At 42.8% G+C, this 24,545-nt stretch overlaps 1 protein-coding gene across 1 annotated transcript in view; it reads right to left on the bottom strand.

The window, feature by feature from the left end:
- Positions 1-24,545, bottom strand: part of LOC126188512 (ecdysone-induced protein 78C) — a 733,752-nt gene that overhangs the window by 18,326 nt on the left and 690,881 nt on the right. The window contains exons 5-6 of the mRNA XM_049930114.1: positions 16,357-16,601; positions 2,539-2,695 (exon numbers count right to left, since the gene is read on the bottom strand). Of these exons, the coding sequence (XP_049786071.1) occupies positions 2,539-2,695; positions 16,357-16,601 (402 nt within the window). The remainder of the gene's footprint in view (positions 1-2,538; positions 2,696-16,356; positions 16,602-24,545) is intronic.

The following is a 24,545-nucleotide window of genomic DNA, read 5'->3' on the forward strand; positions in this document are numbered from 1 at the left end:
AGGCACATTTAAAATATACTCACATGAAGCTTTTGGCCACAGCCTTCAACAGTAAAGAGAGAGACACACAAAATTCACACATCCACAAGCAAGCACACCTCACGCACACATGACTGCCAACTCCAGAATCTCAGGCTGGATGTAACATCACATGGGATGCAAGCAGCAATCTGAAGGGGAAGGGGAAGGGAAAAGGGAACGGGAAGGGAAAAGGGAAGGGGAAGGGAAAAGGGAAGGGACAGTACTGTACAGGTGGAGAGAGAGACAAACACCATCTAGTGGAGTGTGCAGGGCCTAGACCCCGAGAGGTGCAGTGTCAGGAGGTTGTGGGGCAGGCTGGTGGGTAAAAAAAAGAAACACAAAATGAGAGGAGCAGGGAAAGACAGATGGATGCATTGGCAGAGGGCTGCAGATAAGCAGGGTGGGAGGCAAGAATGGGGAGGAGATGATAGGACACAGAGGGTGGAAACTGTTGGATGGAGGGTGTGGGGACAGTATCTTACCCTGAGGTTGGGGTCAGGATAATTATGGGAGTGCAGAATGTGCTGTAAGGATAACTCCCATCTGTGCAGTTCAGAAAAGCTGATGGTGGAGGGAAGGATCGAGATGGCTCGAGTAGTGAAGCAGCCATTGAAATGAAGTGTGTTTTGTTCAGTTGCATGTTGTGCCACAGGGTGGTGTACTTTGCTCTTGGTCACAGTTTGGCAGTGGCCATTCCTGTTTGTGGACAGCTAGTTGGTTGTCATACCAATACAAAAAGCTCTACAATGATTGCAGCAGAGCTGATAAATGCCATGGCTGCTTTAACAGGTGGCCCAGCCCTTGATGGGGTAGGATAACCTGTGACAGGACTGGAATAGGGAGTGCTGGATGGGTGAATTGCTCAGGTTTTGCACCTGGGTATTCCAGAGGGATATGATCCTTGTGACAAGGGGTTGGGTTGAGAGTGGCATAGGGATGAACTAGGATGTTGTGGAGGTTGGGTGGGTGATGGGACACCACTTTAGGAGGGGTGGGAAGTATTTCAGGTAAGATGTCTCTCATTTCTGGACATGATGATAGGTAACCAAAGTTCAGATGTGGTTCAGTTTTTCTAGTCCAGGGTGGTACTGGGTGATGAAGTGGGCACTGTATGTAGCTGGTTTTTTGGGTCGGTGGGAGGATTGGGATTGTATGGGAAAATGGCGTGGGAGATCTGTTTGTGGACTAGGTCTGGGGGATAGTGCCTGTCTGTGAAGGCCTTGGTGAGACCCTCAGCATACTGAGCAAGGGAGCTTTTGTCACTGCAGATATGCCATACCTGGGTAGCCAGGCTGTCCCATCAGGGGTTGGGTCACCTGTGAAAGCAGCCATGTCATTTGCAAGCTCTGCTGCAATAATTGTACCGCTTGTTATATTGGTATGTTATATTGGTATGACTACCAACTAGTTGTCCACCAGGATAAATGCCCACCGCCAAGCTGTTGCCTAGAGCAAAGTAGACCACCCTGTGGCACCCTGTGCAGCTGGACATAAAACACTTAATTTCAATGGTTGCTTCACTACCCAAGCCATGTGGATCCATCCCTCCACCTCCAGCATTTCTGAACTGCACAGAAGGGAGTTATCCTTACAACACATTCTCCACTTCGGTAATCATCCTGGCCTCAACCTATGGTAAAATACTGTCACTCCATCCTGCATCCAACAGTTTCTACCCCCTATGTCCTATCATCCCATTTATTTGCAGCCCTCTGCCAAAGCATCCACCCATCTTTTCCCACTCCTCTCATTTTTTGTTTCTTTTTCCCTCCCCTCCCCCCCCCCCCCCTTCCCTTGCCTCACAACCTCCTGACACTGTGCCTGTTGGAGTCTAGTCCCTGTACACTCCAACAGACAGCATTTGTCTCTCTCTCCTCTTGTACACTACTATCCCTTCCCCTTCCCTTTCCCTTCCCCACCCCTCCAGGTCTCACATGATGTTACATTCCGGCCTGTGGTGCTGTGTGTATGTGTGTTTTCTCTTTACTGATGAAGACTATGGCTGAAAGCTTCATGTGAGAGCCTTTTAAACATGCCTGTCTGCAACTTGATGTGTCTTTTTTACTGTAAGTAGCAATCTATCTATTCCAAAATCAGGGTGTTTGTTTCACTGATGGACAGCACTATCTTTTTGTAGCTATTAACTGACAATGAGAGCTCATTTATGTAAATCAAGTAAAATCAGTGGTCCAGTCCAGATTTCATTTTTAACAATTCTGAATTTATTATTATACCTGCTCCTGTTATAACAACTCCTTGTCCTGTAGTATTTAATAGAGTCTAAGTAAGTCAAGTTTTTATACATTTAGTACAATCAAAAGTTTTTGCAAAGTGCAGATAATCTCCCCTGGACACATTTTACAACACAGTACCTATACAATTTTATTGATGAAACTGAATACAGTTTTCTCTGAAGAGATCCTTTACAAAACTAAAGTTTGTTGTGTCTCATTGGGTCTTCATCTGAACAAGTGTGATAGTTATATATTGGTTTTTGCAACTGGCTTAAGAACCCACCTGGCACTCTTTTGGCAAATTCAACAACCCTTTGCACACTGGGTGTCACATGCTGAGCAAACTGCTGCCAAAGCCATACACGATGCTGTTCCAAAGACTCAGCAGTTGATGAGGCAACCTCAGATGTTTCTGTACTTGTTCCACCTGCCACAGAAACCTGAAACATAATAGTCAATGAGTTTTTCAAATGATACTAACCAGAATGCTGAGATAAATCATACAATTGTATAATGTGGTTTGCAATTTATTGCTCCATATTTATTGATGAGTAGATATACTTAGTTTGTTTGTTATAATTGTTCATGAACAGTAAACATCAAGAAAATGATACATTCTATATAATTACTCTGCTGGTTTCTTTGTCATTAATACAACTGTATGCTTTAAAGTTCTGGCAGATTTAATTCAAATGCTTTTTAAACATTGATAGAGGAAGCTGTGCACAACCAGATGATTCATCTTCTCCAGAAGAAAAATGATTAATGCTTTAATTTTCTCTATACATTTATATACTTCTCAAATCTGGTCATTACTTCTGGTGATTTTTATTCATTGCCGGCTCTCATAGTGATTTCTACAACTGGCTGCTCTCAGTATCACTAGTATTCTCTTATATTGTACTGGAAGTCTGGAAAAGAGGGTCTTGTATACAATTAAATATGTTATTACAGACATTTGAAGTATATGAAGTGTTAACCACCAGGCTGGGAGACCTTTAAGGTCTTACAAATAAGTCTAAATTTCAAAATAAAGTTTTTTTATGGTGTGACAGTTCACATAAAGGGTGTAATGGGTATAAGTGCAGATACTTTTATGAATGATACCTTAATATGTACACACATCAGTGTGTTGCTTGTTTTTTCTCTGTGTTGAATACTCTTCCCACAAACATGCATCATAATTTACTACCTGTTGTTTTCTACAGGGTCATAACTGCACCACTAAGTAGACTATGCCCGTCAGTATTGGCTAACTGTTTTGCATCCACACGTTCACACTTCAATGCCTGACCTGCTGCCCAGGAGAAAATAAGCATTAATGACTTGCTCTTGCCACATGTAGTTGGAGATACTAACCAATCTAAAAACATACTGTTTCTAACAGCTGTAATTATAAGTCAGCAAATAACATAAATACTGATATAATGTTGTTCAGTTGTTGTAGTAAACATTTCTGAAAAAGGTTGAGACTGCAAGTAAAATACAGTTGCACATCACATAACTGGATAGAAACTTTACAGTATTGCAGTATTGGTCTTTGTATTGCATGTAGGGTTGTCAACAAGAAATAACACATCATACTGAGAACATGTTTATTAAGCAAATATGAAAATACAGATGCATCTGAACTGTGTGTCTAAGCAGAGAATATTCTTATTTATCCACACATAGAATGTTGTAGGAAATTATGTTATTCCATAAATAAATAAGTCCTAAAAATCACAAATTGTAACTGTTGAAAAATTGCATGTGTCAGATACTGAATCATTGACCCACATTCTGCTGGCTTTTTCAAAAATATTTGAAAAGGTTTTGTTCAGACATCTTCTTAAGCATCTGTCTGCAAATAATATAGTGTCCAAGTAACAGTTTGGTTTCTTTAAGGGTTCCAACATAGGAAAGGCCATTTAAACATATAATGGGAAAGTACTTAATTCATTAGATAACAAATTAGAGACTACTGGCATTCTCTGCAACCTGTAAGAAGCCTTTGACTGTGTGAGTTACGGTATTCTCCTAAGTCAATTAGAATATTATGGTGTCACTGGCAGTGCTGCAAAATGGTTCAAGTCTTACCTAACAGGAAACAAAGAGTGTTGTTGGGAATTATGATGATGATGATGATGATCATGATGATGTTTGGATTGTGGGGCACTCAACTGCGCGGCTATCAGTGCCCTTACAAATTCCCAATGTTTTGTTAGTCCAATTTTGCCACTTGCATGAATGATGATGAGATGATGAGGACAACACAAACACCCAGTCATCTCGAGGCAGGTGAAAATCCCTGACCCTGCCAGGAATTGAACCCGGGACCACATGCTCGGGAAGCTGTTGGGAATTAATCACATGTGCCCTTCCTCAAGGTTCCATCATAGGTCTTCTGCTTTTTCCTGTGTACATAAATGACCTCTCATCTGTTACGTTGCCAGATGCTAAGTTTGCTTTGTTTGTAAGTTTGTTCTGTTTGAAGGTGATACAAACATTGCAATAAATGGCAAATCAAGTAACAATTTAGAAATGGCTACTAATCAAATTTTCAACGACATTATTAAATGGTTTAAACCTAATTCACTGTCATAAAACTTTGAAAAGACCCACTATATGCATACTTTTCTTACTTTCTTTCTGTTATGTTATATTGGATCACATTTTGGGGTAACTTTTCAAACTGAGCAAAATTTTTTAGATGCAAAAGTTTGCAATAAGACTCACCTGTGGTGTAAATTCAAGAACATCATGTAGAAACCTGTTCAAGGAACTGAGGTATTCTAACCATTGCTACTCAGTACATTTATGCATTATCAAAATGTGTTGCAAATAATATGTGTCTATTTACAATCAGTAGCTCAATACTAGGAATAAGAACAATCTACATAAGAACCTAATATCAATACTCAGAAACACACATTTTTAATAATTTGCCAGCAACCATTAAAAGCTTGGTTTCAGTTAAAGAACAGTTTAAACAGTGTTTGAAAGACCTTTTGATAGTCAACTCCTGCTCTGTAGGTGAGTGCTTAATAGGGACTACAAGACCAGCTTTAGTAAAATTGTCTGTTAGATTTCAGTTTTAAAAGCACCTGGTCACAACATTCAAGATTAAGTATTTTGTTTATGATTAATTTATGAAAACTGCATAACTATGTTTCATTCTGACAGTGTATTAATTTTGTAAATGCTACCAGTTCCAGGGCACAACAAGAGAAAGCAGATGCTATGCTAAATTTTCTGCAGCCTAAGGCAGTTAAAGAATTATGATGATTTCTTGGTTTAATCAATTTTTAACATAAGTTTGTTCACATTCATACCTTCCTAACTGCATCATTGAATAAATTCTGCATGGTTCACCAAAGCCTAAGGACAAACTCTAGAGGAAAAGTGAGGCCGAGATGGCGTTTACCAAGTTAAGGACTGTCATCACAGAAGCTACACTGTTAGCACACCCAGTTCCACAGGCACCTCTTGCCCTGATGGTAGAGGTGTCTGTGACTGCAACTGATGCTGCACTGCAACAACAAATAGGTCAAACACTGGCAGCCCTTAGCTTTTTTTAGTAAAATGTTATTGCCATCTCAACAGAACTGATCCACCTAAGATTACAAACTGAATGCTGCGTATGCTGCTATTAAGAAATTTTGTCAACTTTTGGAGGGACAGCAGTCCACTCTCATCACAGACCACAAGTCACTAACATATGCTTTCCACCAGTGTCCTGAGAAAGCATCATCACTTTAGCTGCAGCATCTCGACTATATCAGACAGTTTACTACCAATATTATTCATGCAGAAGGAGAACTGAATGTGCTAGCTGATGCTCTCTCTTAGATCAAAGTGATCATTGATGCAGCTGATTTTGAAGCTCTCACTGCACCACGACAATCAGATAATGAGCTATGAGATTTTTTGGCACAACCATGAGGCCTATAAGTTCACCATATTACACTGCCATTGTCAATGGCACTGCTGTATTGTGACATCACCACTAACAAACCATGACCATTTGTGACCACTGACGTTTGCCAACAGGCAATCACCTCTTTACATAATATGCCACAGCCTGGAGTATGAGCCACTACCAGCATGGTGAAGTGAGCTTTTGTCTGGCCACATGTGGACAAATATTGCAAGCAGTATGTGTGACATTGAGTGGCCGTCTGTCAACAGAATAAAGTTAGCTGGCAAGTTAGGTCACCTCTTCGCATGTTTCTTCCCCCAGATCTTAGATTTGAACATGCCCATCTAGATCTCGTAGGAACTCTCCCACCACCGGAAGGATACACCTACTGCCTTACAGTCACTGACTATTTTACACACTGCCTGACATGTTCCCAGTCACTGGCATTATTGTCAAAACCTTCATGACTGTGTTTTTCCAGGGATAGATTGCCCATTTTGGTGTATATCAACAAATTGAAACACACTAGGGAAATCAGTTTGAGTCACATCTGTTCAAAGCACTTGCTGTCCTACTGGGTACGAAGTGAATTAGTACTACGGCTTACTACCTGGCATGTGCTGCCAACTGAAAGTGTTGCTTCAATGACAAAACTCAAAGCAGCAGATGGAGATGTTGCCTATGGTCCTTCTGGGTCTGTGCATCACTGGAAGAAGACCTGAAAGCCATGAATGCTGAACTTGTTTGTGGTCAGTCAATATGTCTAGCTGGTGTGTGCTTGCCAACATGCCGAACAACTGCATTGACCCATCAGATTTTGTGCAAAAGCTGAGTACACAAATCTGTTGACTGTGCCCCACTGCTCCAAGGGATCAGCAGATCCTTTTGTTTTTGATGAGCTACATAGGGGCTACTGCGTTTTCATATGGCATGATGCTGTACACTACTGCAGCCCCACTACAATGGACCTTACCATGTCATCAACAGCAAGGAAAAGACATTCAAAGTCAATGTGATATGCACACCAATTACCATCACCATTCATAGGTTCAAACCAGGTTTCAATGCATCCTACACTGATATGGACTCATCTACAGACACAATGGACTTTATTAACACTCCAGCCACTCCACCACCTGTCACAGATCAGTCCTAAGGAAAAAAATGTTCAAATGTGTGTGAAATCTTATGGGACTTAACTGTTAAGGTCATCAGTCCCTAAGCTTACACACTACTTAACCTAAATTATCCTAAGGACAAACACACATGCCCATGCCCGAGGGAGGACTCGAACCTCTGCCAAGATCAGCTGCACAGCCCATGACAGCCCTAAGAGATGTTGAAGGCTACCACTACTGTACCATCGGCAGCCTGTGCACAGCTCTGTTATACAGTCTGGACAACAGGTCTGATTCAACAGAAAATATCATTGATACTAAGGGGGAGTGGTGAAGCATAGTGTTATGTTTAGTGTAATGGTATGTGCAAGTGATTACCATTTTTAATGACTATCTTGGGCACCATTGCTGACATGTTTTCTCTTTGTTTTATGTGTGTTTCCTTCTCTTGTTAAAGTGCTATTAAAAGGAGACATATGAGATATGGTTTGATTTTAATATTGTGAATAAAATTAATTCACCTAGTCCCATGACAAACTATTTCCTGTTTTCATTTGTGCATTCTTTTTTGAATCAAGAGTGAAACAGTTTCCACTTACTTAGGATTTTCTGAATTTTGTTATTAAATCACAGTGTGTCTTTTCCAACCTAAATCCACATATTGGCATATGCCTCTCCAGAGTGTGATTTACAATCTGTTAAATGCTGTTTTTTCAATCTATATAACAGCAATCTGATCATATACTTTCCATGTTGTTTTTGTGGACTATGTAATGAATGCTACAATAACTCCTTCAAAATAATAATAATAATAATAATAATAATAATAATAATAATAATAATAATAATAATAATAATATTCTCATTTACACCATATTTTAGGAATAAACTATCTATGCCATTTGCAATTTAACAAGTAATATATTTCCCTGAGCTTTAGATACACAGATAACTCATACTACAAGTGGCATTCATTAAATAATGCAACACATTTTTTTCTGATTGGTTTTATTCACGATTCCAATACATATATAATTCCCCACTGTTTTGGCTACAAAACGCTATTTTTCTATGTAATCTCTGTTCAATGGGAGTGACTTATACCACCTTATCGAAATGGCCTGTATGCCTGCATAGTACCACTTCACTGGTCAACATTGGAACCAACGTCTTGCCGCAGCAATAACCTTCCCATCATCCACATACGCACCCCATGGGGTGCATCCTTCATTAGGCCAAACAAATGGAAGTGAAAAGATGCAGTATATAGACTTTAGATGGATGAGGAACAGTTCACTTAAGTTTTGTGAGTTGCTGTCAGATGCGCGAAGTGGCGCGAGGCCATGAATTTTTTTGGAGAAGGAGAACTTTGTTTGTAGTTTTGTGGCAATGCACATGCTGAATTTGTTTCTTCAATTTTCTGAGGGTGTGTGTGTCGGACGGCTTGCATGACCTCATTGTGATGGTGACAGATGCCTTGCCCTACACCTCACCATGCATTTGTTCGCTGCCAGGTCTCCATTGACATTCTGCAAATGCCTGTGAATTTCTACAATGCTCTGGTTTTCCACCAAAAGAAATTCAGTGACAGCTCTCCACTTGGAGTGCACCTTCAATACAGATGCCATTTTGAAGGCTATGTATACTGCCACCACCTAGCAGAACTTCATGAAACTGTAGGGGCTGAAGTATGAATATTCCATGATGTCCCACAACAAATTCTGCGTTTTTTCAGCCAAAACTGGCTGAGAAAAAAGTGTTGAATTACTTATTGAACGCCTCCCATAATTGGATATGTTAACACTTCTTCATACAAGATCAATATTGGTTTCAAAAGTTCATCTATCTTCCATTTCAACATGTATCAGTTGTTGATATAACAGTTCTTGGGAAGTCTGTGCATCTTTATGGTGTGATAGTGATCCATCAAATACTTATTGCTGCATGTGAGCAGATATTTCCTGTAGATAAGTCACAGTGACTGTTGGCCCACATTGAAAATTTATATCATCTCTGAACATGGCTCACCATATGCAGAACAAAGGAAACCAACTCGCAATATATGCATGTTTATAATACATTTGTTATTTAATGTTATTATTGTCTTACTGTACTATACAGATTACTTGTGTTTTGGTATCATTCATCATTAAGAAGATGTAGAGGTACAACTCACTCCTGTAGAGTGGTGTATATTACTACAGGCTCCACACGTAGGGCACGGACACTGTCTTTGTGATTTTGTATCCTCAATGTAATGTCTCCATCCTCAACCTCATAGGTGACATCTGACAAGTTTTGTCCAATTTGGTATGTTACAGACCAATCTTTGGCATTACAACATTCACAGTTCTTACACAGAGTGTCAGAGCCATCCATCTGTCAATTTCTAGATATTCAACAATGGAGACAGTGCAGGTGACAGCGTAATGGGTGAGGTAGTCAGTGCACTTTATTATCCATTTATCTTAATATGATGACTTGGGAAACTTCCCCAAGAGGTCAGTTCTTATCCAGTGAACTGTAGCAACTGCAGATTAAATTGAGCCTAGATATCCATAGGTAACCGAAGCACATGTTCTGTCATCGGAATTCCCTAGGGTGGCTTACAAAATATCTGACACATTGGTAGAGATCTCTCGTATGACACCTAATTCTAAAAATATCAAGAGCTTTTGCAAATCCCAGGTCACCTGATGTCAGAGTTTTATGAAGATACTTCAGTGTAGCTAGTCATAACTAAGCTTGAATAAAAAGCAACAATTTCCATCCTATTAGGTTATAATTAATTATATACACTGTTCCATGTCACATTTTCATGGTGCATAGTTATATTTGCCTGGTACTTGTAAGATGGAGAATTCATTACACTTGGCAAATGATAGACATAACTTCAAAAGAGTATCTTCATCTCCACCTGTAGATGTCAGTTACACTAACTGAAGATTTTTGGGACTGGGTTGAAAGTACAACATGGTCACAAGCAAATCAATGCAGATGAAAATGTCTGAACACCAGAAAGCAAAATCTAATTACTTGCACAAAAGGCCAAGACAAGGTCACAGTTTATATAGGAAATCTACACACACTGACCTCTGTCTCCAAGCCTTGATCATAACCGTACATCACAAAGAAACTCGGAGCTAAAGACTCTGGTCTATAGTGCTTGAACACTTTCGTACAAGGAGAGCCTTGCCAAAGACCTAGAACACTCACAAATAGTGTTGCAAGGATATGGGTACTGAAATCGTCAGACTGAATGAACAAAGCAGTCAAAATCAAGAATATCTGAGAAAGAGGTTGAGACTGAAGAACACAAGCCAAAAATCGTTTATCTACTTTATACCAGCCCAATATCCAGAAAGATTGGCAGACTCTTACGGAAACATGGTATCCAGTGTATTTCGCTCACTTGTAACACATTCAATGTGAAAGTTGTGTGTCTCACGTGGGGTGCAGTATCAGAACAGCCAAGTAGAGATGCCAGGAACATCAGCAATGCACTTGACTAAAGAACCAAGCAAATCAGCTGTCGCTGAGTGCTGACTCAAATACAATCGTGAAATGAAATACGCGAGACCAATACTGTAGTGAAAATGGCAAGTTTCTTGGAAAGTGTAATTAAGAAGTTTATCAAAATAAAGATATCAGAAAACCTAATAAATAGGGATGGTGGTTTCAATTTAAACATGCCTGGGGACTGGCACTCAATTTGTTAAGATTTTGCCAGCCATAAAATCTAAAGAGCAGAAAATGTTGAAACTATTTGCATTCCACAGAATATCAAAAGAGCATCAAAGGGCATTGCGGGTGCCAGTAATTGATCTTAGCTACATACAGTGACACAAGACCAACAATAGTTGACAGTCTTGTTGAAGTTCAGGTGCCAGATGTACATAACAGAAAAACTAGCAGCACTTGAAGAATATGGTTTCAAAAATTGCACATAAAACAGAAACAACAACTCAGTAGAATTCGATGAAGCACATCACTGATTGCAAAGAATGGTTGTAAAAACTTGTGTGCAAGGAGTTGTAAAGATTGGGTACAATTGTCGAGCAGCTCCTCGTAAGTCAACTATTTCTGTAGTCAATGTTAAGCGATGCACGAGGTGGTGAAAAGAGCAATCATTGGATAGTGAATGGCTGGAAATAAGTGATTGGGGTAATGAATCACGCTATACCTGTGGCAATCTGAAGGAATGATTTGGATTTGGAGAATGCCTGATGCCTCGAGAACATTATCTGCCATCATGTGCAGTGCCAACAGTCAAGTACAGAGGAGGTGGTGTTACAGTATAGGAGGTATTTTTCATACTTAGGGTGTGGTCTCCTTACTGTGCTTAAGAAAACACTAAATTCAAAAGAATATTAACATATTTTACACCATTGTGTACTGTGTACAGTAGAGGAACAGTCTGGAGAGAATGATTGTTTGCATCAGCATGACAAAGCATCCTGTCATAAGGCAGCAACTGTGAGGCAGTTGTCTGCGGACAATAACTTTCATGAAATGGACTGCTCTGCCTATTCTCCTAACCTGAACCCAATGGAACAACACCCCAGTGTCAAAAATCACAATAAAATTCAGTTTAAAATACGTCCGTCTTTTGTCGACTATGGTGTAACCTATTCTTCTTACTACACTGTATATGCACAGCAGGTAAATTTTCGTGGTTTGCTTTCCAACCCTATGTATACTGAATTTAATTGATTAAAGGAGAATATATATAAAAAATGTAGCAAATGAAGTAGGCGAAAGGGAATACAAACGTCTAAGAAATTAAGCTGACAGGAAGTGCAAAATGGCTAAGTAGGGATGGATAGAGGACAAATGTAAGGATTTAGAAGGATATTTCACAAGGGGAAAAATAGATATCACCAAGAAGAAAATTAAAGAGGCCTTTGGGGAAGAGAGAACAAGCTGTTTGAATATCAAGTGCTCAGACGGCGAACCAGTACTAAGCAAAGAAGGGAAAGGTGGAAGGAGTATATACAGCGTCTATACAAGGGTGATGAACTTGAAAGAACTGTTACGAAAGAAGACTTAGATGAAGATGAGATGGGAGATACAGTATTGCGAGCACAATTTAACAGAGCACTGAAAGACGTAAATCGAAAAAGCCCCCTGGAGCAAATAATATTCCGTCAGAACTTATGATAGCAATGGGAGAGCCAGACACGACGAAACTCTTCCACCTGGTGCGCAAGTTGTATGAGACAGGCGAAATACACTTAGACTTCAAGAAGAATGCAATAATTCCAATTGCAAAGGAAACCGTTGCTAACAGATGTGAAAATTACCAAACTATCACTGTAATAAGTCATGGTTGCAGAATACTGACACGAATTCTTAACAGAAGAATGGAATAACTGTAGAAGCCCACGTTGAAAAATATCAATTTGAATTTCGGAGAAGTATAGGAATAAGCGAGGCAATATTAGAAGGTAGGTTAAGGAAAGGCAAACCTACGTTTATCGCAGAATGAGATTTTCGCTATGCACCAGAGTGTGCGCTGATATGAAACTTCCTGGCAGGTTAAAACTGTGTGCCGGACCGAGTTTGGAAAGCAGGAGACGAGGTATTGGCGGAAGTAAAGCTGTGAGGACGAGGCGTGAGTCGTGCTTGGGTAGCTCAGATGGTATAGCACTTGCCCACGAAAGGCAAAGGTCCCGAGTCTCGGTCCAGCACGCAGTTTTAATCTGCCAGGAAGTTTCCTACATTTATGGCATTTGTAGACTTAGAGAAAGATCTTGAGAATGTTGACTGGAGGTGGCAGGGATAAAATACAGGAAGCAAAAGGCTATATACAACTTGTACAGAAACCAGTCGGCAGTTATAAGAGTCGAGGGGCAAGAAAGGGAAGGAATGGTTGAGAAAGCAGTGAGACAGGATTTCAGCTTATCCCCGATGTTACTCAAACTGTACATTGAGCTAGCGTTAAAGGGAACGAAAGAAAAATTTGGAGTAGGAATTAAAGGCCAGGAAGAGGAAATAAAAACTTTGAGGTTCGCTGATGACATTGTAGTTCTGTCAGAGACAACAAAAGACTTGGAAGAGCAGTTGAACCGAATGGGCAGTGTCTTGAGAGGGGGATATAAGAAGACCATCAACAAAAGGAAGGCAAAGAAAATGGAATGCAGGTGAATTAAATCAGGTGATGCCGAGGGAATTAGATTAGGAAACGAGACAATTAAAGAAGTAGGTAAGTTTTACTATTTGGGAAGAAAAATAACTGACGATGGCCGATGTAGAGAGGCTGTAAAATGTAGACTGGCAGTGGTAAGAAAAGCGTTTCTAACGGAGAGAAATTTGTTGAAATCGAAAAGAGACTTCAGTGTTAGGAAGTCTTTTCTGAAAGTATTGACCTGAAGTGTAGGCATATATGGAAGTTGTAATGGTACTTGAATTACGTAACCATTGCGGCACCTCACCTCAACCTCTCGATACCAGTAATATTCTACTGTGTTTTTGTAGAATAGTTAACATATTTCTGTGACAACATTCAGATTTGATTTCATTAATGTAGGGGTACTTTGATACATCGATATGTTTATATTGCAATGATATTATTCTTATGTGTATTCTTTCTTTTGTCACTATGAACTTTGTTATACTTGTAACTTTGATTTTTGGGCGCGTAAGTGGTTATTAGAGAGTCAAGTCTTGGTCGTCATGTTGAAAAGACACAAATTGTAGTCAGTTTATAAAATGTGAACTTTAACAGCGAGGAAGATATTTTCAGGTATGTTTTATATTGTGAAGTGATGTTTTGTGTGTTACGTGATATTGCGACAAAAGTAACAAAAAAGAAGTGTAACTTAAATACGGAGTGCTGATTACTTTTTTACATCACCATTGTGCTAACTTGCAAAAGTTTAATCTTCAAGAATGGTTTATGAAACACACCTATAAAACTTTTGAATATCGCAGAATAACACCTAGGTCTCTTTGCATCCGAGCTTGGAATCATCACCACCTAGATTTTCGACGATTGAGCCACGAGTTTACAATGAGACCAGCGTGGGAAACACGAAAAGATGAGTGCCTAGTTTATCCATTATTTCATGAAATGACTTTATTAACTGTGCTCTAATGACACCTGCCACTTAATGTAACTTTGTTGTTGCCCGAAAATGCAATGTTTAGCAGCGTGAGCAACACTACAATCATAATTAAATTTTACCTTTGTTGTGGTAGGGTTGTTAGAAAGTGAAACATGGACGATAAACAGTTTAGACAGGGAGAGAACAGAAGCTTTTGAAATGTGGTGCTACAGAAGAATGCTGAAAATTAGATGGGTAGATCACGTAACTAATGACGAGGTGCTGAATAGAATTGGGGAGACAAAAAAATTGTTGCGCAACTTGACTAAAAGAAGAGTTTGATTGATAGGACACATTCTGCGACGTCAAGGGATTATCAATTTACACTACTGGCCATTAAAATTACTACACCAAGAAGAAATGCAGATCATAAACGGGTATTCATTGGACAAATATATTATACTAGAACTGACATGTGATTACATTTTCACGCAATTTGGGTGCATACATCCTGAGAAATCAGTACCCTGAACAACCACCTCTGGTCGTAATAACGGCCTTGATACGCCTGGACATTGAGTCAAACAGAGCTTGGATGGCGTGTACAGATACAACTGCCCATGCAGTTTCAACACGATACCACAGTTCATCAAGAGTAGTGACTGGCGTATTGTGACGAGCCAGTTGCTCGGCCACCATTGACCAGACGTTTTCAATTGGTGAGAGATCTGGAGAATGTGCTGGCCAGGGCAGCAGTCGAACGTTTTCTGTATCCAGAATGGCCCGTACAGGTCGTGCATTATCCTGCTGAAATGTAGGGTTTCACAGGGATCGAATGAAGGGTAGAGCCACGGGTCGTACCACATCTTAAATGTAACGTCCACTGTTCAAAGTGCCGTCAATGCGAACAAGAGGTGACCGAGACGTGTAACCAATGGCACCCCATACCATCACGCCGGGTGATACGCCAGTATTGCGATGATGAATACATGCTTCCAATGTACGTTCACCGCGATGTCGCCAAACACAGATGCGATCCTCATGATGCTGTAAACAGAACCTGAATTTATCCGAAAAAATTACGTTTTGCCATTCGTGAACCCAGGTTCGTCTTTGAGTACATCATCGCAGGCGTTCCTGTCTGTGATGCAGCGTCAAGGGTAACTGCAGCCACGGTCTCCGAGCTGATAGTCCATGAAGCTGCAAACGTCGTCGAACTGTTCGTGCAGATGGTTGTTGTCTTGCAAACGTCCCCATCTGTTGACTCAGGGATCGAGACGTGGCTGCACGATTCGTTACAGCCATGCTGATAAGATGCCTCTCAGTTCGACTGCTAGTGATACGAGACCGTTGGGATCCAGCACGGAATTCCGTATTACCCTCCTAAACCCACCGATTCCATATTGTGCTAAAAGTCATTGAATCTCGACGAACGCGAGCAGCAGTGTCGCGATACGATAAACCGCAATCGCGATAGGCTACAATGCGACCTTTATCAAAGTCGGAAACGTGATGGTACACATTTCTCCTCCTTGTACGAAGCATCACAACAACGTTTGGCCAGGCAACGCCGGTCAACAGCTGTTTGTGTATGAGAAATGGGTTGGAAACTTTCCTCATGTCAGCACGTTGTAGGTGTCATCACCGGCGCCAACCTTGTGTGAATGTTCTGAAAAGCTAATCATTTGCATATCACATCTTCTTCCTGTCGGTTAAATTTCGCGTCTGTAGCCTGTCATCTTCGTGGTATAGCAATTTTAATGGCCAGTAGTGTATTATTGGAGGGGGGGGGGGTGAAGTTGTAGAAGGAGACCAAGAGATGAATACAGCAATCAGATTCAGATGGATGTAGGTTGCAGTAGTTATTTGGAGACGAAAAGGCTTGCATAGGATAGAGAAACATGGAGAGCTGTATGGAACCAGTTTTTGGACTGAAGACCACAGCAACAACAACCCATTGTTACAGCACTAATGACCAGCAGTGAAAGAAAAGAAGAGATGCCACGCACGGGGTGGCGCTTGCCATTGCGCCTTACCTCGGCGGCGGCTGCGAGGTGCGGCTGCGTGGCGAGCGGCTTCCGCACGAGCGCGCGCGTCTGCTCCTCGGTGTAGCCGCAGTTGGCGTGGTAGGCCTGCGACACGGTGAGGATGACGTCGTAGACGGCCAGCTGCCGGCTCTCCGCGTCCGACTGCTCGGCGTCCGACGTGCCGACGCGCGTCGCCGCCGCCTCCTCGCCGCTGCGCTCGCGCGACCTCTTCGGCACGCGCCCGTACCGCACCGCTGCACACCACGACAGGCCTTACAGTCACCGCCATCACAGCCAATACAGGTCAGTCACTCTTACATGATTCTGCGCAGTCTGTTATCTAAACCGCTTATTACTAAAACCTCATAGGCAGAGGCGCCAACTTGAAAAAAATTTTGGGAGGGGCAAGAATCGTTTTATTACGTACTACCGGGTGATCAAAAAGTCAGTATAAATTTGAAAACTTAATAAACCACGGAATAATGTAGATAGAGAGGTAAAAATTGACACACATGCTTGGAATGACATGGGGTTTTATTAGAACCACCCCAGTTTGCTAGACGCGTGAAAGATCTCTTGCGCGCGTCGTTTGGTGATGATCGTGTGCTCAGCCGCCACTTTCGCCATGCTTGGCCTTCCAGGTCCCCAGACCTCAGTCCGTGCGATTATTGGTTTTGGGGTTACCTGAAGTCGCAAGTGTATCGTGATCGACCGACATCTCTAGGGATGCTGAAAGACAACATCCGACGCCAATGCCTCACCATAACTCCGGACATGCTTTACAGTGCTGTTCACAACATTATTCCTCGGCTACAGCTATTGCTGAGGAATGATGGTGGACATATTGAGCATTTCCTGCAAAGAACATCATCTTTGCTTTGTCTTTCTTTGTTATGCAAATTATTGCTATTCTGATCAGATGAAGCGCCATCTGCCGGAAATTTTTTGAACTTTTGTATTTTTTGGTTCTACTAAAACCCCATGTCATTCCAAACATGTGCGTCAATTTGTACCTCTCTATCTACATTATTCCGTGATTTATTCAGTTTTCAAATTTATACTGACTTTTTGATCACCCGGTACATTTGACAGATAACTTTGCGTTTCCATCTACATGCTCGACACTCCAAACCAGTCCTATTTGCAACAAAATGTTCAAATGTGTGCGAAATCTTATGGGACTTAACTGCTAAGGTCATCAGTCCCTAAGCTTACACACTACTTAACCTTAATTATCCTAAGGACAAACACACACACCCAAGCCCGAGGGAGGACTCCAACCTCCGCCGGGACCAGCCGCAGTCCTATTTGCAGACCACACAGTGTATTGATTGAAGGTGAATATAGAAAGGGTATTAGGCTGTATGCTGAAGTCACAACTTAAAAGATTTCAAAGTGGTTTGCGAGGAATAAGCTACTGATTAACCCCCCCCCCCAAAAAAAAATGGCTCTGTGCACTATGGGACTTAACTTCTGAGGTCATCAGTCCCCTATAACTTAGAACTACTTAAACCTAACTAACCTAAGGACATCACACACATCCATGCCCGAGGCAGGATTCGAACCTGCGACTGTAGCGGTCGCGCGGTTCCAGACTGTAGCGCCTAGAACCGCTCGGCCACCACGACCGAAAAAAAAAAAAAAATCACCACTATACAATTCCACACACAGCAAAATTAAAAATCCATTAAAGCCAAATTGAAAATTATCTATGGTACAGAAAAAGTGTGCTCCGGTTTACGAAAGAAACGTTTCCTCCAACAAAAATAGCTTAAAATGTATTTCACTGTAAACGTATCACTAACTTGCTGCTTTGATATTAAAGACATATTCACAACAAAGAGACGAATGAGTGTGATATGTGAAAATAAGGCGTCATGTATGAAATATATCGTGAGGAAAGTTGACAATGTCGAAAAAGGAGGGGGGGGGGGGGCGCTTGACATGTTCGCGCGGGGCGGCAAAATCCCTGGAGCTGATGTGCTGTGGTAGTGTACCTAGTGATTGTCAATAGAATTTACAAAAATGAATGAAGAGTCTTTAACGTTACCCAGTCCTTTTAGTTAGCGTTCACCATCAAATTCGGTGTCACTATTGCTCATTAGTTTCTTTTACAAGCTGCCAGCAGGCTGCTGTGGGAGGAAGTTGAGCTCGTCCTAGCAGCCGAAGCGCTGCGAGCTCATGGTGAGCTTTCGTTCCCCGCATACCTCCGTACAGTAAAAGTGTGCATATAGTACAGATGCAGGGGACAAACCCTGTCACGACGGTTCGTCATATGCAGAGGTTGGAGGAGTAGCAGAAAGGAATACGCAATAGCTCGTAAAGTCGGTATTTTCCCTACATAATCATTACATACTACACTCCTGGAAATTGAAATAAGAACACCGTGAATTCATTGTCCCAGGAAGGGGAAACTTTATTGACACATTCCTGGGGTCAGATACATCACATGATCACACTGACAGAACCACAGGCACATAGACACAGGCAACAGAGCATGCACAATGTCGGCACTAGTACAGTGTATATCCACCTTTCGCAGCAATGCAGGCTGCTATTCTCCCATGGAGACGATCGTAGAGATGCTGGATGTAGTCCTGTGGAACGGCTTGCCATGCCATTTCCACCTGGCGCCTCAGTTGGACCAGCGTTCGTGCTGGACGTGCAGACCGCGTGAGACGACGCTTCATCCAGTCCCAAACATGCTCAATGGGGGACAGATCCGGAGATCTTGTTGGCCAGGGTAGTTGACTTACACCTTATAGAGCACGTTGGGTGGCACGGGATACATGCGGACGTGCATTATCCTGTTGGAACAGCAAGTTCCCTTGCCGGTCTAGGAATGGTAGAACGATGGGTTCGATGACGGTTTGGATGTACCGTGCACTATTCAGTGTCCCCTCGACGATCACCAGTGGTGTACGACCAGTGTAGGAGATCGCTCCCCACACCATGATGCCGGGTGTTGGCCCTGTGTGCCTCGGTCGTATGCAGTCCTGATTGTGGCGCTCACCTGCACGGCGCCAAACACGCATACGACCATCATTGGCACCAAGGCAGAAGCGACTCTCATCGCTGAAGACGACACGTCTCCATTCGTCCCTCCATTCACGCCTGTCGCGACACCACTGGAGGCGGGCTGCACGATGTTGGGGCGTGAGCGGAAGACGGCCTAACGGTGTGCGGGACCGTAGCCCAGCTTCATGGAGACGGTTGCGAATGGTCCTCGCCGATACCCCAGGAGCAACAGTGTCCTTAATTTGCTGGGAAGTGGCGGTGCGGTCCCCTACGGCACTGCGTAGGATCCTACGGTCTTGGCGTGCATCCGTGCGTCGCTGCGGTCCGGTCCCAGGTCGACGGGCACGTGCACCTTCCGCCGACCACTGCCGACAACATCGATGTACTGTGGAGACCTCACGCCCCACGTGTTGAGCAATTCGGCGGTACGTCCACCCGGCCTCCCGCATGCCCACTATACGCCCTCGCTCAAAGTCCGTCAACTGCACATACGGTTCACGTCCACGCTGTCGCAGCATGCTACCAGTGTTAAAGACTGCGATGGAGCTCCGTATGCCACGGCAAACTGGCTGACACTGACGGCGGCGGTGCACAAATGCTGCGCAGCTAGTGCCATTCGACGGCCAACACCGCGGTTCCTGGTGTGTCCGCTGTGCCGTGCGTGTGATCATTGCTTGTACAGCCCTCTCGCAGTGTCCGGAGCAAGTATGGTGGGTCTGACACACCGGTGTCAATGTGTTCTTTTTTCCATTTCCAGGAGTGTATTATGCAAAAATGTGTGTGCAAGTTTTAACAAATTTCCCAGTAAAGGATGAGGAAGAGGGAGAGAGCGGTGAGAAAAGCATGTTTGAAAAATTGGCCGGGGGGGGGGGGGGGGGGGCGGCGAGGCCCTGCTTTTAACTATTGGGAGGGGGGTACGAAGTACTTTGCCCCCCCCCCCCCCCCCCAAAGTCGGCGCCACTGCTCATAGGGGATAATCCTCAAAAATGGGAAATGGACATTTTTTAAAATTTCGGTTTCTTGATACATAGATGCTTCTATTGGAATTATGAGTAAAATGAGAGACCGTCATTTCTTGTAGAGAGTAGATTTAAATGTAGCAATGTTTTCTAATAGGGGACCGGAGTCATGCTGAACCACTCGGTGATTTTTGTTGAAAACTTTGATTAACTATTATATTTGTAATATTCAGATGGGTAGGCCAGAGTTTGAAGTTTCAAATAATGATGGAACAAAAACGGGAAAACGAAAGAAAGGCAAGCTTGATTACTTTTTAGTGTGCTATGGATTTCTAATTTTGAGACATCCAACATGAAAACTGATGGAGATATGTTTTGTTGTTGTCATGAGGGCCAAAGGCATGAAAGGCGCTAATGAAAAGTGCGCCTGAATGCTTTGCCCCCATAGGAGAACTCCACTCGTTCAACAATGCAGCAGAGCCCAAAATCGCAATCATGAGGTTATAACAATGTTATTGTTCTAAACCAGTGTTGCCAAATCAGCTTTTTTAAAGCTGACTCTGGCGTATTTTTGGACAACGGCCTTGCCGCAGTGGTTACACCGGTTCCCGTGAGATCACCGACGTTAAGCGTTGTCGGGCGTGGTGGGCACTAGGTTGGGTGACCATCCAGTCCGCCATGCGCTGTTGCCATTTTTCGGGGTGCACTCAGCCTCGTGATGCCAATTGAGGAGCTCCTCGTCCGAATATTAGCGGCTTCGGTCAAGAATACCATCATAACGACCGGGAGAGCGGTATGCTGACCCCAAGCCCCTCCTATCCGCATCCTCCACCGAGGATGACTCGACGGTCAGATGGTCTCGGTAGGCCACCCGTGGCCTGAAGACGGAGTACTGGCTTATTTTTAACACCATTTAGCCGGCAAATGTGTGATTTAGCTGGCTTCCGGAAGTATGGCTTTTTTCACAATCATCTGACTTCTTTCCTACACTTTTTTTCGTGACTACCGCAAAGCATTAAAATCTTTGTTGATTAAAGGAAAATTATTTGCATTGACCTAAGACTTCAAACCACGCTTCGAAATTCCATGTAAATGTATTAGTAGACTGAATTAAAAAGGTCGACAAACCAAACTGAAGCAGTGTTACTGTTTGTTTCGGGCTCGTCAGCATACGCATACAGAGTTGAGAGCCTTGCTGGAATCGCTGTCGCAACCTAGCTCACATCAGCATAGTATCTCAACTAGACAATAATGAACGAAGCTGTTCTAAGCAAAGCAGACGTCATGCGCTTCACAGCTATAGTAAACAATGTGCCAGGGACTGAGTCACTTCTCGTCCAATCGTATCCCAGACGTGCTTGATTGGAGATAAGTCCGGAGATCGTGCTGGCTAGGGAAGTTGTTGCACGTCTTGCAGAATACGTTGAGTTTCATAGGCAGTGTGTGGACGAGCAATACCCTGTTGAAAAAGCACATCATCCTCCTGTTGTGAACGACTAAAGTGCGGGTCTAACAACTTTCCGCATATACCGAGCGCTGGTTAGTGTCCGCTCCAGAAACACCAAAGGTGAACGACAGCTTATCGCATCCCAGCCCATATGGTCTTGGGTGGGTCCAATGTGCCTTGAACTAATGCACTCTGCGAGACAGCGCCCACCAGGTCTACGTCGTACGCGCAAACGATCTTCGCTTCCGTGCAGGCAGAACCTGCTTTTCCATTTTCCAACTGATCCTCTGACGACACCAGTATAGCCGTTCACGTCGATGCTGTGGCGTGAGCGGAAGACGGACTAAAGGGATGCTTGCCCGTAATCCCGCTGCTAATAGCTGGTTCGCAACTATTCATGTTGACCCGTCTGGGCTCACAAGCCCTCTTGTCCGTGCTGCTGTAGCTGAACGATCGGCCACTGCTGCTCTTACAAATGGCGATCCTGGCGGGTGTCTGTGCTACGTGGACGACCAGAATCTCGTTTATGGGTGTGAGAATGTTCACGTGACCACTGATATCAGCATCGTTGCACGACAGACGCAGCACGCCCAACTTGGGTGGTAGTTCTCCGAATGGACCATCCCGCCACTCGGAAGGCCACATTTTGACCCCTTTCAAACTCGCCCAGTTGGCTGTAGGAAGCACGAGTGCATCTCCGTGACTTGGTTGCCTGATTGCTTCACACGTTTGCACCACACTGAGCCTTCTGGCTGTGAGCATTCCCTATTGAAGGGTAGACACAGATGGCGCTCTGACACCTATGCCACTACGCTGTCTGTTGGTTACCTATTCCCCAGGTGGCATATGCCGTCATTGGATCAAAATCGACGTCGTCTTTACGGATGTACTAACGTTTTTCCAGCGTTGTAGTATAATATATATGATGAGCGATTTGAGTCTCACAGTACATTAATAAGCACCCCAAATTATGTACTGTTGTAAAAGTAATCTCTAATTGCCACTACCTTGAATAATTTTATTTTATTGCTTCTGTTTTCTAAACGTTAATAGTATTAACTTTGCTGCTGTCATAATTCCAGCATCTCAGATTAGAAGGGTCACATTTGAACCATATAATAAAGTCCTAAGCATAATACGTTATTTAAAGTTATGTGCAAATGTGAAAGTTTTCTACCACTACAGAAAACTAATAACCGTATCGTTCACTTACTGTTACGTCATAAACCAAAGCAGAAGATGTCAATGAAGTTCTTGAGAGACGCTCTGAACTAAAGCGGGAAAATAAAATCCTGTGACTAAAGATGGCACTTTGATAACAAAAATGTTCCTAATCCACAGTAAACTACCACTGTGGCCAAGGCCGGTTCGAGTATGTGTTTTCACACAAGCGTCAAATCGTTTGCGCCCCCCTCCCCATCCTCCCCCACCCCTCACGCCGCTCTTCTTCAGACATTAATTGTATGTCTTCGGTCTCTTTATAAGAACATTTTATGATGATGTTTAACATAATTTCATGAAACTTGAAATAATGTACATTGTACAGAATGAAAACCACACCTTTTCATAATGTAACAGAGTTTTGCACACGTTACTTACAGGGTTCGAGCCCGACGCCCGCTTGCAGTGTATTCGGAGGGGGGGGGGGTGTTTTTTTAAATGTAGCTTTATTGTAACATGATTCCGGCCTCGAAAAATGGATGGAACAAACTACAGAGAAAGCAATTAATGCTACTGTCGTATGAAAAGGTAATTATGTTTACGTAATTAAGGGATGGTTCTCTTTGTAGCATCCACAGTAATTTAATTTAATATGAAATTATTACATATATCATTTTCGACTCATTTTGTCTCTCTTGCCTTTCTCTAGTTTTGAAATACTGACGTTTTACACAATGCGATATTACTTCCTAAGTTTTAGATTGCCCTATTTCTCACACTCACTTCATTATCAGTGTCCTCGCTTTTCATACACAAAAGAATGGGTACCAAGCTGTATACTATGTGAAAAACAAGACAGTGGTATACATTGTTATTCAAGAGCAGCTGTTGTGTGAACAACGTCTTTTGCCGGTTGAAAGTTTTCCCCTTTCTTAGTGAAACTTTTCGTCCGGCTTCCCTACGTCGTTCACATTACACAGGGTGTTCCCAAACCATTCGTTGAAATTAATAAAGGACGCAAAGAACATCAAAACAAATATATTTCGATAAGGAACATACGGTCTCTGAAGTCAACTTGTAATGTTGGCGAACGTTTTATTACTGATGCTGACGTAAGCTGTTGTGATGGTCTCGCTGATTGGGAATGTGTACTGACATTTAGTATCCACAGTTTGTATGTTTGGGCATAAGTCAATTCAAGAGGTGATCGACAACGATTCCGTGTTCATGTGTAGACCGGCATCTCTCTGATAAGTTGATTGGACATCACATTCTTCCATTCCGCCTTAACGAGTGGAGATAACGCATCTTCGTAGAACATTGCCAAATGTTAGAGGATGCACTTCCAGCACGATGGGGTGCCAGCCAGTTTCAGCGTTGCTGTGAGAAATCACCTGAGAGCCACCTTCGGGAATCTATGGATCGGCCGCGATCACCCTCTGGCCTGGCCGCGCAGGTCACATGAGCTCATGTGTTTAGGTTTCTTCCTCTTAGAGCATTAGAAGCAGCTGGTGTATGCAATCGTTGTGGATAAGTAGAAGACCTCGTCTCTAGAATTGCCGTCGCTGCTGGCACCATCGCGGGCATGCCAGGAATCTTCGAACGGACATGAC

The sequence above is a fragment of the Schistocerca cancellata genome, chromosome 5, assembly GCF_023864275.1.
Source record: "Schistocerca cancellata isolate TAMUIC-IGC-003103 chromosome 5, iqSchCanc2.1, whole genome shotgun sequence".
Taxonomy (NCBI): Eukaryota; Metazoa; Arthropoda; class Insecta; order Orthoptera; family Acrididae; genus Schistocerca; species Schistocerca cancellata.